Genomic DNA, 13,108 nt, shown 5'->3' on the forward strand with positions numbered 1-13,108 from the left:
AGCACTGCACTTTATTCATCTTATATCTCACACTGGACTGTCAACATATTCCCCTTTAATATACTACTTCATATATATATATATATATATATTTCATATACTCCTTATTGTATTGTATATTGTGTGTATTGTTTACTGTACATTGTATATAATTATTGTGTTGTGTAAGTATGTTGTTTATTGTAATTGGTATATGTCTCGTCACTGTCATGACTGCTATGTTGCTCGGAACTGCACACAAGAATTTCACCTACTGTTGCACTTGTGTACATGGTAGTGTGACAATAAAGTGATTTGATTTGATTTGATATACACAACTGTAATGAATGAAAACACTAGGGTATTCCTGTTTTTATTAAGCTTGACTCTCAGTTAATACTGTGGCACCAGTGCAACACCCTGTAAACACATAACTGTCTATTGAATTGTTTTTCCCTCTCGTTTTACTTTTTACTTAACATTCTTTTTTTAGAATATGAACTGACTAAAACTTTTATTTATTTTTCATTTTATGCACACTAGTTTAAAATTGAATGCTCTTTTTTTTTTTTTTTTTTTTACTGCCCATAGTGTTTTGGCCCAGTTGACAGCTCTAGTGTAGACAGTTTACTTACATAGGTACGCCTAAAATGTTCCATATCTAATGTTTTTGAAAAAGATTCATTCTTTTAATGGAACCAGCAGTTAAGAGCAGAATGTAAAGATACCTTGTGGAGAGGTGAATTGATTGCTTGAGACACTCTGTATTTGACAGGACTTGTTTTATTAATTTACAGTACATTTAAAAAATTATTGGTGAACAGGGATAATCTCTCACCAACACGGGTAACTACTGTAATATGCTATTCATTGACATATTTTAAAAATAGTTTATCCAGACTGCAAAAACACTTTGTTACGATTTTCTGCATACTTCAAAGTTTGGTCTGTCTCTGTTCTTTGAATAGTCAACTCGTTAGCTGGGACCTAATCCTAACTAACCCAGTCTAATGACAAATTGTATTAATAGTATGAAATGACGCAATAGTTTTTTTCGATGTATGATTTCATGTTAATTTATAAATGTGTGATTTTTACTCTGATTGAGAAAAAAGAAATAAAAAATTATAGAAAAATAACTTAGTTTACCATGGATGAAAGAAGAAATTGGGTTGGGTAATAAGACGAGGAAGTGTATTATATTATATGTATCGACATACATCAGTGATTTGTATTGCATAAATAAATATGGAATGAATAACCAAATTTGTTCACTTGCTTGTGTGTTATGTTGTGTGTATTTGTACCCTTTTGAAATTCTATTTGTTGATTGGTTGGTTTCTGTGGGAATAGAGTGTTTTATTTAATTTTTTTACCTTTTTGTAAGAGCCAAGCTGTACAATATCTTCAACTGACCATCTTGTACAAAATATTGTCATGAGGCTGCATTGCCCTAACCCAGTTTACAAATTGAAATAGTCATTTAGGCCTAGCTTTTTAATATTGATGCTCTCAACTACCTGAAATACAGCTAATTTCCTTACTTCACTGTGAATGGTAATTCACATAGAAATTACAAAATTAATTACAAAAACTCCCCAAAGCATATCTTGTCCTGTCAGCTGTGAAACCCAGAGAGAGTTTCCTGAACTCAACACTCATCCTCAACATGGCGAAGGAAGAAGAGAAAGACAAGGCTCTCCTCGGTCTCTGTAAGGTGTCAGGCTGAATAGCTTTACCTGATTGTTGGCTCACAGCTGTGCTTTGTTAGTCTCTCACACTTGAGAAGCGGCTCCATAAAATTCAGTGTGTCAAACAAATCAATAATTCCCATTAAGCGAGGAAGATTCTCTGCTCGGTACTTGAGAGGCCACAACCTCCTGTCTTTGTTTAGATGTTTTTATTTTATTATTTTAATTATTGTAAATGAGGAAGAGAGGATGGGAAAGGGAAAGGCTAGAACAGGTGCATGAAGGAAATAGAGAGAGTAATGGATATGGTGAAATGGTGCTGGGCATTGTGCTGATTCACATAGACAGCTAACTGCTCTGAATGACTTGCCACTTGGTCTGTCCAACTGTTTTTATGGTCCTTCCATTCAGGGGAAGAGTTTAAGGAGATTTTTCACATCTGATTCCAGTGTTTGGATTTATTTTCATTTTTTTCTCAGCCTGCATATTTTAGAACTAAAGAATAAAAATAATTTGCTGAGGAAGAAAGCAATGCAGGTCCGTGCCTTCATCCTAATTTAACTAACTTAAATTATTTTTAAGATTTATATTAATATGAGTTCTTCCTCCCTGTGAATGTGCCTCATATTTATAGAGCACAACTTTATAGTGCAATGAGTTTGTAGCACACCATATAATTGTATTCTTTGGAGCGAGCACTTCCAACTTTTAACTATTTTTCTGTAGCGTTTGAGTCTGGTAGGAAATAAATGAAAAACATAGCAAGTGGTTTGAATTCTCATATGATTAATAAATATCCAAGAAAAGTTTACCATCTGGGATTCCAGAATAATGTGTAATGATAATATGCAATTATCACCTTTTATTTTTTCTGCAGTAACCTCAAGATGAGGTGCAACTCGAGTGTTAGAACAAGTGCTGATGGAAAGAATAGGGGCAGGGAGAGAAAGAGAGAGAGGCAGCAGTGACATATGTGTGTTGTCTAAGTGTTAAGTGCTCTTTAACTTGTGCAGTTAATTTAGACTGATCACAGGGGGACCTCCTCTGATTCGTTATTGTTTGTGAATTCAAACATCTGAGCATATTTAAAGGATGGGAGAAAGAGAGCTAATCGCTTCAGATTGATCTCAGCGCAGAGCGTAAATGTATTTAAGCTCATAATCCTGTAAATAGCTTCCAGCAAGGCAAAGGCAGCCTTTTAACATTGACTAAATGAAGTAAATAGAAGCAAATTAATTTTTAAAAGATGCATTGCGGTTGAACCCTGTTTATTATGTATGGAACAGATCAGTGTGGAAACTGGCAGCTAATGAGGCCTGTAAATTTAAAGCTGAAATCATATTCTGAGGCTTTGCCACCCTGCTGTTTAGGGGTTTGCAGTGAAATTTGTTTTTAAATGCAAAGCGTCTGTTCTCCCTCTGAAAGCCTCTCACACCCCAACAGATGGAGAGAATATGGAGCTCAGAAGGTTTACCTAGGAGGTGGTAACAGTGAAGCCACTCATTAACACTGAATTTAACACTTCGTTAGCAATGCAGCTTCCTGTTGAGAGCAGCTAGTGCTGAATGTCAAATCCTCAGAGCATACACTTTGGCCTAGCAGGACAACAGCAAGCCTTTGCCCCTTTAACACATCCTTTAAGCACACTTCTGTTGTCCCACATGTTTTCTAGTCCAGGGCTGTTGAAAACCATCAAATATAATTAGATCGGTTGATGACATCTGAGGTATATTTCACCGGCTTCTGTAATTCTACCTGTGTGTGAGTCTCTCTCTCTTTCTGTGGTGTGTGTGTGTGTGTGTGTGTGTGTGTGTGTGTGTGTGTGTGTGTGTGTGTGTGTGTGTGTGTGTGCGTGTGCGTGTGCGTGTGCGTGTGCGTGCGCCAATTTGTCAGGTTTGAAGCAAAAACAGTCTCGTGCTGGGATGTGCTTTGGCACAATCAGAGAGTGATAAGACAGATTAATATGATCTTATATGTGGTGTGCTTTGTTCCCATGGAAATTGGTCAATTTTAGCAAGCTGCTGAGATCTTTATTGGGAGAAACCGAAAGGATATATCCCAGAGGTGCTTTCACATCATTAAGCTTCCTCACCTGGACTTTGAGGGCTAACGGAGGAGTGTGTTGTGAAAAGAAGTGGTGACAGTGTGTGTTTCAGACTCATAATGTGGCTAAAAAAAATATGGACATCTCCTTTAGGCCACCATTAGTAAATCTGTTTTTAGACCGTTTTGAAAATTCTCTCATGAGAATGAAAATTCTGAAAAATTTTCAAAAGAATGAAAAATGAAAATTCTCTCATAATTTACATTTATGCATTTTGGCAGACGCTTTTATCCAAAGCGATTTACAGTGCACTTATTACAGGGACAATCCCCCCGAAGCAACGTGGAGTTAAGTGCCTTGCTCAAGGGCCCAACAGTGGCATCTTGGTGGTGCTGGGGCTTGAACCCCTGACCTTCTGGTCAGTAACCCTGAGCCTCAACCACTGAGCCACCACTGCCCCACAATAATTTACATGACCTCTTGTTGTGGTATGACCTTTCTTTCTTCTGTTGAACACAAAAAGAGATTTTGTGGAGGAGGTTAAGAGTCTCAGTCACCTTTTGGTGACTGAGGCTAGCATTCTGCTCAACCTCTCATTTTGAGTTTCATGGTAGAATGTGGGGTAAGTAAGCAATGACTGAATTGTCAATAATGGTGAACTATACCTTTTAAGACTTAAACGTTGAATGTTACATCATTAAACATGTCATACCATATGTTTGCAGTTTAAAATATATATAATATATAACTAGTATTATGAAGTGACAATGATGTCTCTCTTACCTCTTTTACAGACTTTGTTGTCCCCATTATGGCTAGAGTTAAAGAGAGTACAGAGGATGACAAAGAGGTAGAATCTTCCACTGATGACACTCAAGAGCTGACAGCCATATCTTCTCCAAACAACAACAATAACAGCTTGGATCCACCAGAGCTCCTGCCCTTGGACAGCCACCAAAACCCTTTAAATGGAGTCCAGCTGAACCTATTTGTCTGTGGGAGCGTTCCTGCTGCCCCCAGCACAAATGAATCATTGCCTTCAGGAGCACTTGCTAATGGAGCTGCTTCACACTGTACCTCAGAGGAGTCCTGCATCCACAACAAAGACATGTCCCCTCTGCCCAAGACAGACACCAGCCCTGAGGTGTTACTGCCTCCCAGTGAGCTTCAATCAGACACCCGGCAGAAAGCAGAAGGGTGCACCCTAAAAGTGCTGCCCACAAGGGCCTCATCTGAATCAAAAATCAGCTACGGTGAGGCCCACTTAGATGTGCTGGTGGGGGAAGGCTTGGATAACAGGCCAATCAGCCGACTGTTGGCTAGAAAGGGAATCAAAGCAGAGTGCTTATGGGACTTTGATTCAGAGTTGTCAGAGAGTTCCTCTGATGACTGCGATGGCCTGAACTGGGGCCTGCAGGAGAAGTTCATGCGGTTACTGTTAAAAAGCAGTGTAGCTGGTGGAGTAAGAACAAAGGTGGAGATTGATGGAGCTCCACCTGCCAACCAAAGACAAAGGGTGCGGAAAACCCAGACCGTGGAGAGGGCTGCCACTGGAAGACAAGTTTATAATGGCTTTGATTACATATCCCAGAATTCTCTTACAGATGAGGACTCTGATTTTGATTCGTCCATTAACAAAGAACATGCCTTCAGGAATGAGCCAGAAAGTTTGAAAGCATATGCTGGATTGCACCTGGAGAAATTCTGTGACAAGGAAGCTGCCATGAAGGAGCTAATTTCAAGTGAAAAGGAAGAGAGATATGATAAAGGCAGCAGCGACATAGAAACAAACACCTACATGGGTGAAAAATTGGTTCCGTTAAAGACAGAGACAAAAACAGGCAGGGCGCTTTCCTTCTCATGCTCAAAGTGCAAAATTAATTTCAAAGAGTTGATGCATTTGCAAAGGCATATGATGTATCATTTAGAAAGGAATAATAAGGTGAGACAAGAACATGTTCCCCGACCCTTTATATGTAGGGAGTGTGGGCGTTCGTTCCGAGACCTAACCTCTCTGCAAAAGCACATGATAATACACCAGGTGCGTAGGGAGAAGCTGATGGAGGAGATTAAAGGTTTCAGTCAGATAGATGTAGAGGGAAGAAGAGCTTGTCTTCAGTGTCCCCAGTGTGTCTTTGGAACGAAATGTCCCAAAACTTTTGTCCATTATGGTGAAACTAATGAGAAGGAGAAGCCCTCATATAGCTGGAAAAAATGTGATCACATGACTATGAATGAAATTGAGCTAAAGGCAAATGAGTGCACAGCTCATCACAACACATATAACAAAGATGGTGACTCCTTTGCATGCCTAATTTGTACATTTAGAAGTAAGAATAAAAATGCTTTCAGAAAACATGTCGAGCTCATCCATGGGCAATCATATTATGAGTTTTATAGAGTAGCAGACCAACCCAAAATCAAGGACTCATTAATGCCAAAGATTCAAATAACAGAGAAATGGTCTGCAAGGGAGAGAGGTGAGGTGCCGTTTAGGCCCAATATCTCAGCTGACCTTAATCGGAGAATCATGGAAACGCAAAAAGCCTGTGACGTTTTCAGTTCCTCGCTGATCAAATGGAACCCTGGCAGCCCAGAAAACATTCTGTCACCATTCTCATGGAAATGTGACAAGCAAGGCAAATTATCCCCTCTGCCTACAGAGAAAATAGATGTGACAACAGGTCTCCCTTATGTCGAAGAAGACAATCAAGAACATGAAAGCACTGTCTCCGAAAAGAGGACAAAATATCTTTCCAGCTTTGATGTGCATTTTACAACAAAAACAGAGATCGACAGCAAAACAGCCTGTCTGAACCCTGGCACTGAGAGCTGTCCCAAAGATCCCTCAACCAGCAGTGCTTTAGCACTGCAAACGCTGAGGCATAAACTTCCCTCGAAACGAAAAATGTCAATCCCATATCACAACACCCCTGTTGATATTCCCCATGTGCATTATCCAAAATGTGAGCATGAGTCTCAACAATGGGAATCTACTAAACCACAAGAAGGAGATAACTATGAAGGTGCTCAGGATTTCAACGGCTATGCCAAAGAATCCACAGATTGGTCTCGTAGCAATACCCCCCATGATTATTTCAACTGTGGATGGACATCCCCTCTCAAGAACAACATTCCTGACTACGCCAATCACTCCAATCTGGAAAATAACATAAAGGTGGACAGTGATGAAATATGTAAATGTATAGCAAAGGAGGAGTGTATCGAGAGTACAATCAGCGAGGATACCCCTGATCCTGTTGTTTATTACGAAAGTGGACCCTATGCAGACTATGTGGCCTCCCCTTTGTCTTTGGTGGGCAGGAAGTGCTGTCCCTACTGCCCAGCTGTGTTTGAGTCTGGGGTTGGCTTGTCCAACCACATCAGAGGACACCTACATAGAGTGGGGCTAAGTTATGATGCTCGTCACATAGTGTCACCTGAGCAGGTGGCATCTCAGGATTGTCGACCCCGCATACGCAGAAAAATCTCTTCAGTGAATCGCAGAATCAGAAAAGGTGATTATTGTTCACCTTTGCATTGTGAAATAATGATTCATTATGATTTTAGATAATATCACACATGCATAACCTATGTTTATGTAGGTTTACAAACATGTTAACATGTAACATATTGATTGAAGTATGATAATCGTTTGCTTTCATTATGGCAGATAAGCCAGAGTCTAAAACTGAACACACCTGTCCGCTGTGCCTGGGCTGGTTTGACACTAAGACCGGCCTCTCCAATCATGTGCGGGGTCACCTGAAACGAATTGGAAAGCCTATTTCAGGTGCTAGCAAGTCACCTCTCTGGATTCTGACAGAACTTCTTCAGGATGAGTCAGAATACAGAAACATTATGAGGGTGCTTGGTGCCAGACCACACTTCTCCAAACCTTTTGTCTCTCAAAAATTTGCCAACAGCGATGGACTGTTCCTTACATCCACTGGGATTCCCATAAAGATCCGTCATGCCACCGGCACATCAGATGAAGGGCGATGGTCTATGATCAGATCACCACCTGTGGACAGGGAGATGCAGAGGACTGATACAGTCCCATCTAGCATTTTAGAGGACCTGCTGGGAAATAGGAAGCTGGAGCAGGAAAAGGAAAAGGAGGTCCGAGGTCACTCAGAGAAGAACATGACTCCATTGGTCATCTCCTCCACTAGTGGCAGTATATCCAGGACATCATCTGTGAAGATGAATCCTACCTGGAGTGAAGGTCAGGAGCCACACACTGTCACCCATTAATACATAATTTGCTGCTATCCAGAAAACAAAATATTAAAAATAATATTCACAGATAAGTGGGTTTTATGTCCACTTCTAAAACTCCACTCAGTTTGATTTCAGATAGATAAGATCGGCTTTTGATCATACAGTGGCCCCCAAAAGTATGTGGACACTTAAGCCACATTTAAAAATCTATGAATGTCATTGAATCAAATAACAAAATATCATAAAGATCCCAAATGGGATCTGCAAACAAATGATACTAGCAGTTTTCTCAGAGCTAACTTCAAATTTTTCTCCAAATGTTTTTGTTTTTTGCAATTGCTTTTAACCAGTTGGTCTGAAGGTGATTATTTTGGTGGATGTATAAAGTCAGTTTCCCTCAAGTTCACACAGTCCTGGCAGAGTTATCCACAGGTTTAGTTAATCACTTTAGCTATGGACATGTTCCACCTGACGTTTGACAACTATAAAGCATCCCATTTTTTATCTTAATTTTGAACAATATATGCATTGTTTTATCACCAAATCAAACACGTTTTTATTGCCAGATGCTTTGCTTTATACAGTTTGCGTATGTTTTGATTCTTTTGAGTAAATCAGGATGAGTCAGAATACAGAAACTGTTCCTTACATCCACTGGGATTCTCATAAAGATCCATCATGCCACCGGCACACCAGATGAAGGGCAATGATCTATGATCAGATCACCACCTGGGGACAGGGAGATGCAGAGGACTGATTTTTTTTATTTATTTATTTTTATTTAGAGAAACAGGGACAGCGTACAATAAACATTAACCTCAAGGGGAAAGATGCATAGTACCAGGTTTTAGCTCAAGAGCTAATTTCCACCCGTAGTCCCTGGGCAGGCTGATGTTATAATAAAATACATAATACATCATACATACATGAATAATGAAATTTACATTGACCAAATAAATAATAATAAAAAATTCAAGTCATTACATGCACAACATCGGTCACATATGGGTGCAAATTTGATTTGACAAAAGCCATTTCTTTGCCAGACGTGAGAATGTGTAAAAGTTTGTACTTCTTATCAACTCTATAGGCAACATATTCCACTGACGAGAAGCCACACAAGAAAAAGCATAGTTTCCAAATGCTGTCCTGCGTTTAGGGATCCTGCATTCGCCTCGCACTGTAGATCTAGTGGCTCGAGCTGTTGTTTCAGAACCCAAAGTTATAAACTCTTTTAGTGGAGGAGCAGCGTTGTCATGGAGGATCTTATTAAGGATGGGATAAAGTCCCATCTAGCATTTTAGAGGACCTGCTGGGAAATAGGAAACTGCAAACAAGCTGAGATATTTTTTCTTTCAGTAATTAGGGTCAGTAAGGTGCCTTAATTCATATTTGAAGACATTAGACTCTTTGAACCTCTGCAAGAAGAAATGGCCCTCAACCATAATGATGAACATTTCATGTATAATTACATGTTTTCTCACCAACAACGTCAGTTTGTGTGAGCATCGCTTAGACGTAATGGTGTACAGGTTAATAATTAGACCCCAGTTGTCAAACTCATTCAAGTTGAACAAGACCAAGTTCAGTGACATGATTTCCCTGGAGTTCCTTAAGAATTGAAGAAGGGGTTGATTCATGACCGTATAATTCGTTTTGAATTACATTTACAGTGTTTCTATCTGGGTGTGATGAATCATTTGATGAATGCCTAAAGTAAATGAAACAGTTATTATATATATAAATAAATACATTTTTAATAATTAAAATAGTTATAATAATTCACAGATTAATATGTGGATACTATATTATTTACTATACGTAAATTGTTTATAGGTTGTTTCCTTGAAAAGTGTAATGCAGCTCTGTTCCATTTTCAACATCTGATATGTCAAATTCTGGTTCAAACATTGTTGCACGTTTGGAGCGTTACCAACTTTTTCTTTTTTTAGAACAATGGCAGATGGCAAAAGTGTTAGGAAACTTCTAATTCTTTAACCGATTTGGTGCCGCTAATGGCTCAGAAATTCACATTCACTTTAAGATGACAATGCCTTACTTGTTTTATTACAGAGGCAATTTTTGTGGTTGTAAAGTAATTAGATCCTTAATTCTGTATTTCCATCCATTGTGAATGGACACAGAGTCCTCGTGTTGAGCAATTTTAATGAAAATAACCCCTCCATGACTAGAAGGTTTTGCCTGTTCACTGACATCGAAGCATGTGATCTGTCTAGTGATGTTGAATCAAAGAAACTATGAGTGACAGACATGTGAATTTTCAGATATCTGTGTTACAGTCCAGCATTGAACATTCTTTATTCTCTTAGCGTAGTGTTTTTATTGTTGTTAGTCTTTTATAATAGTTATAATCCTTTAAAGTGCAAATAATAACGTATTTGTTAAGTGCCATAGCATTGATTTGTGATATTTACAGTAAGCATGTGTAGAGATGATCAATACAGTGCAGAATGACTGCACAGCCTTGTTTCACAGCCACTTTCATCTGTTTCCACCTTGTTTCTACAAACTTTATTATTTACAGTGCATTTTAAAACATCCAATTTCAGTTATACACTGCATAATATATATGCATGGCAGATGCCTCATGCTTAAGACAAAGTTCTCTTCCTGTAACCTTGAAGTTGCTAGTTGATGCCATTGAAAGAAAGAGGGAACTTGAGATTCAGAGAGTGCAGGGGAAAAGTTTGCCACTCATTGAAATATTGTACAAGGTACAAAATGAATGAATGTCATCAAAAGTGAGTTTGAAATTCAAATGTAAAAAGTGTAACGCTCTTTTATGTACCACTGGAAACACATCAGCTGTATTTGTACACCTTTGTTTTATGTCTGCCCAAATAAAAACTTTCATTGTATTAATAAAAAAAAAAAACATTAATGAAGGTTTGAAATCACTTTTATTTCACAGGTTGCCCATTTTAATTGGATGTAGAATGATGTTTAATTTGATTTCATTTTTCAACCAGCTTAATTTAATCAGGACTGTGGTTTATGTTCTGCTCTAACTTTTTGATTGGAAGTGAGGCATCAACAATTGTGAAGTTTGCAATCTGGTCTTTTTTAAAAGAAATGTGCATGTGCTTTTCAGAGGAGAGCAACTGTAATATGTAACTTTTTTTCTTAAGCAGATAAGAGGAATGGGACATTCACACTTAAAATGGTTAAACAATGGACTAATATATATAATTATTATTATTATTTTTTTAACATTACATTTCCTATGAAGCCAATTTTAAGCATTTTGAACTATGGCTTGTCACCTTATAACAAAAAAAGCAACTAAAACATGTTTCTTGTTTTGACTGGAATACCTTTTTTGTATTTATTGCATTACATTTCTATTTTGCATATAAGGCAACCCCTGATTATAAAATACAGTTTTGTATTACAAAATATGTTTTACCACGTGTTATCTCAAGAGCTCTTTATAGTCAATATTTATACAATAGCTGTAGGAGCATTAACTGGACACATTTCCTCTAAAATTACAGTGGGAGCAGATGAATAGCTTCAAGTTAGAAAACAAACAAACCAATCAACCACCAAGCCTTGTGCTCTGTACTCTTTTACGGAGAACATGCAGCTAGATGTCCTCAAAAACTGGAGTGCACAACCGATATTTATGATATGAAAACAGATGGAGTGGGATGTGATGACACTCAGGGAATCACAGTTTTATTCTTCAAGCTGCTGTGTTCCTTTTCTAAATTACACACATTCACACATGATTCTTTTGCTATTCTTAGAGTGTTTTTTGAGTGGAGTGCAGTAACAAAAAAATTATAAATAAATAAAAATGCTCTGAGGGAACAGAGGTCACCTATCTGTTTAAATTAATTAATTTAAAACTGTTTTTATGTTTGTGTGATCTAGAGAAGTTTGATGGAAATAAGAAGATCTGCATCCACTGCAACACAACATTCCAGAGTGCCGTCAGTCTGTCCAATCATCTTCGAGCATATGCACGACGGAAGAGTATTGCCTTATTAGAGGGAACAAGTGGGATCTCATACCTGCTCACTCTTCCAATCTAATTATCCTCCCACTCAGCTTTTAATTTGACCGTAATTACATTTGTTTGTTTTACAGCGTATGATTGTAAACAGAAGAGGCCTAGATCAAGACCTGGGCCAAAAATCAAGGTGTTTTCATCTGTGCACACCACCTCTGAAGTGATCTACAGAATGACCTGCAGGTACTTTACACCACTGCAGTACTTCATTATGAATCTCACTCCTTACACTGTCATGAGCTCTCATTTCTTAATTTTTCTCTCTCTCTATCTTGATTTCTCTCTCTCCTTCACTCCCTCTAGGTTCTGCGGTCTGACCTTCCAGGGTCCTCAGTCAATTCAGGAAGACTGGATCAAGCACTTGCAGAGGCATCTTATGCACACAAGTATCTCTGGCATGGGTGCAGGTATGGTGGAGGTATCAGCATGTAAAGAGCTGAGTTCACCATCTTCCCCCGAGCACCTGCTCCTTAGTCTGCCAGTGGGGGTGTCCTAAGCCACGTTTACATGCCAGCTATGCTCTCTGTACACCTGTTCGGCACATGTTCATAAACAAATACATGTATATTATGCTGTATATACTGTACATATATGAGAACAGAATATATATACTGTATCTCACAAAAGTGAGTACACCCTTCACATTTTTGTAAATATTTGATTATATCTTTTCATGTGACAACACTTTGTTGAAATTACACTTTGCAACAATGTAAAGTAGTGAGAGTACAGCTTGTATAACAATGTACATTTGCTGTCCCCTCAAAATAACTCAACACACAGCTATTAATGTATAAACCTCTGGCAACAAAAGTGAGTACACCCCTAAGTGAAAATGTCCAAATTGGGCACAAAGTGTCAATATTTTGTGTTCCAGCATTGCTTTAACCCTCTTGGGCATGGAGTTCACCAGAGCTTCACAGGTTGCCACTGGAGTCCTCTTCCACTCCTCCATAACAACATCACGGAGCTGGTGGATGTTAGAGACCTTGTGCTCCTCCACCTTCCGTTTGAGGATGCCTCACAGATGATCAATAGTGTTTAGGTCTGGAGACATGCTTGGCCAGTCCATCACCTTCACCCTCATCTTCTTTAGCAAGGCAGTGGTCGTCTTGGAGGTGTGTTTGGGGGTCG

General features: G+C 38.8%; 1 protein-coding gene across 1 annotated transcript in view; it reads left to right on the forward strand.

Moving 5' to 3' along the window:
• LOC127653733 (zinc finger protein 644-like) overlaps positions 1-12,555 on the forward strand; it is a 71,243-nt gene extending 58,688 nt beyond the window's left edge. The window contains exons 3-7 of the mRNA XM_052140523.1: positions 4,509-7,232; positions 7,388-7,942; positions 11,836-11,961; positions 12,052-12,157; positions 12,278-12,555. Coding sequence (XP_051996483.1) covers positions 4,509-7,232; positions 7,388-7,942; positions 11,836-11,961; positions 12,052-12,157; positions 12,278-12,470 — 3,704 coding nt within the window. The 3' untranslated portion in view covers positions 12,471-12,555. The remainder of the gene's footprint in view (positions 1-4,508; positions 7,233-7,387; positions 7,943-11,835; positions 11,962-12,051; positions 12,158-12,277) is intronic.
• The last annotated feature ends 553 nt before the right edge of the window (positions 12,556-13,108 follow it).

Source organism: Xyrauchen texanus, chromosome 13 (genome assembly GCF_025860055.1).
Source record: "Xyrauchen texanus isolate HMW12.3.18 chromosome 13, RBS_HiC_50CHRs, whole genome shotgun sequence".
NCBI lineage: Eukaryota > Metazoa > Chordata > Actinopteri > Cypriniformes > Catostomidae > Xyrauchen > Xyrauchen texanus.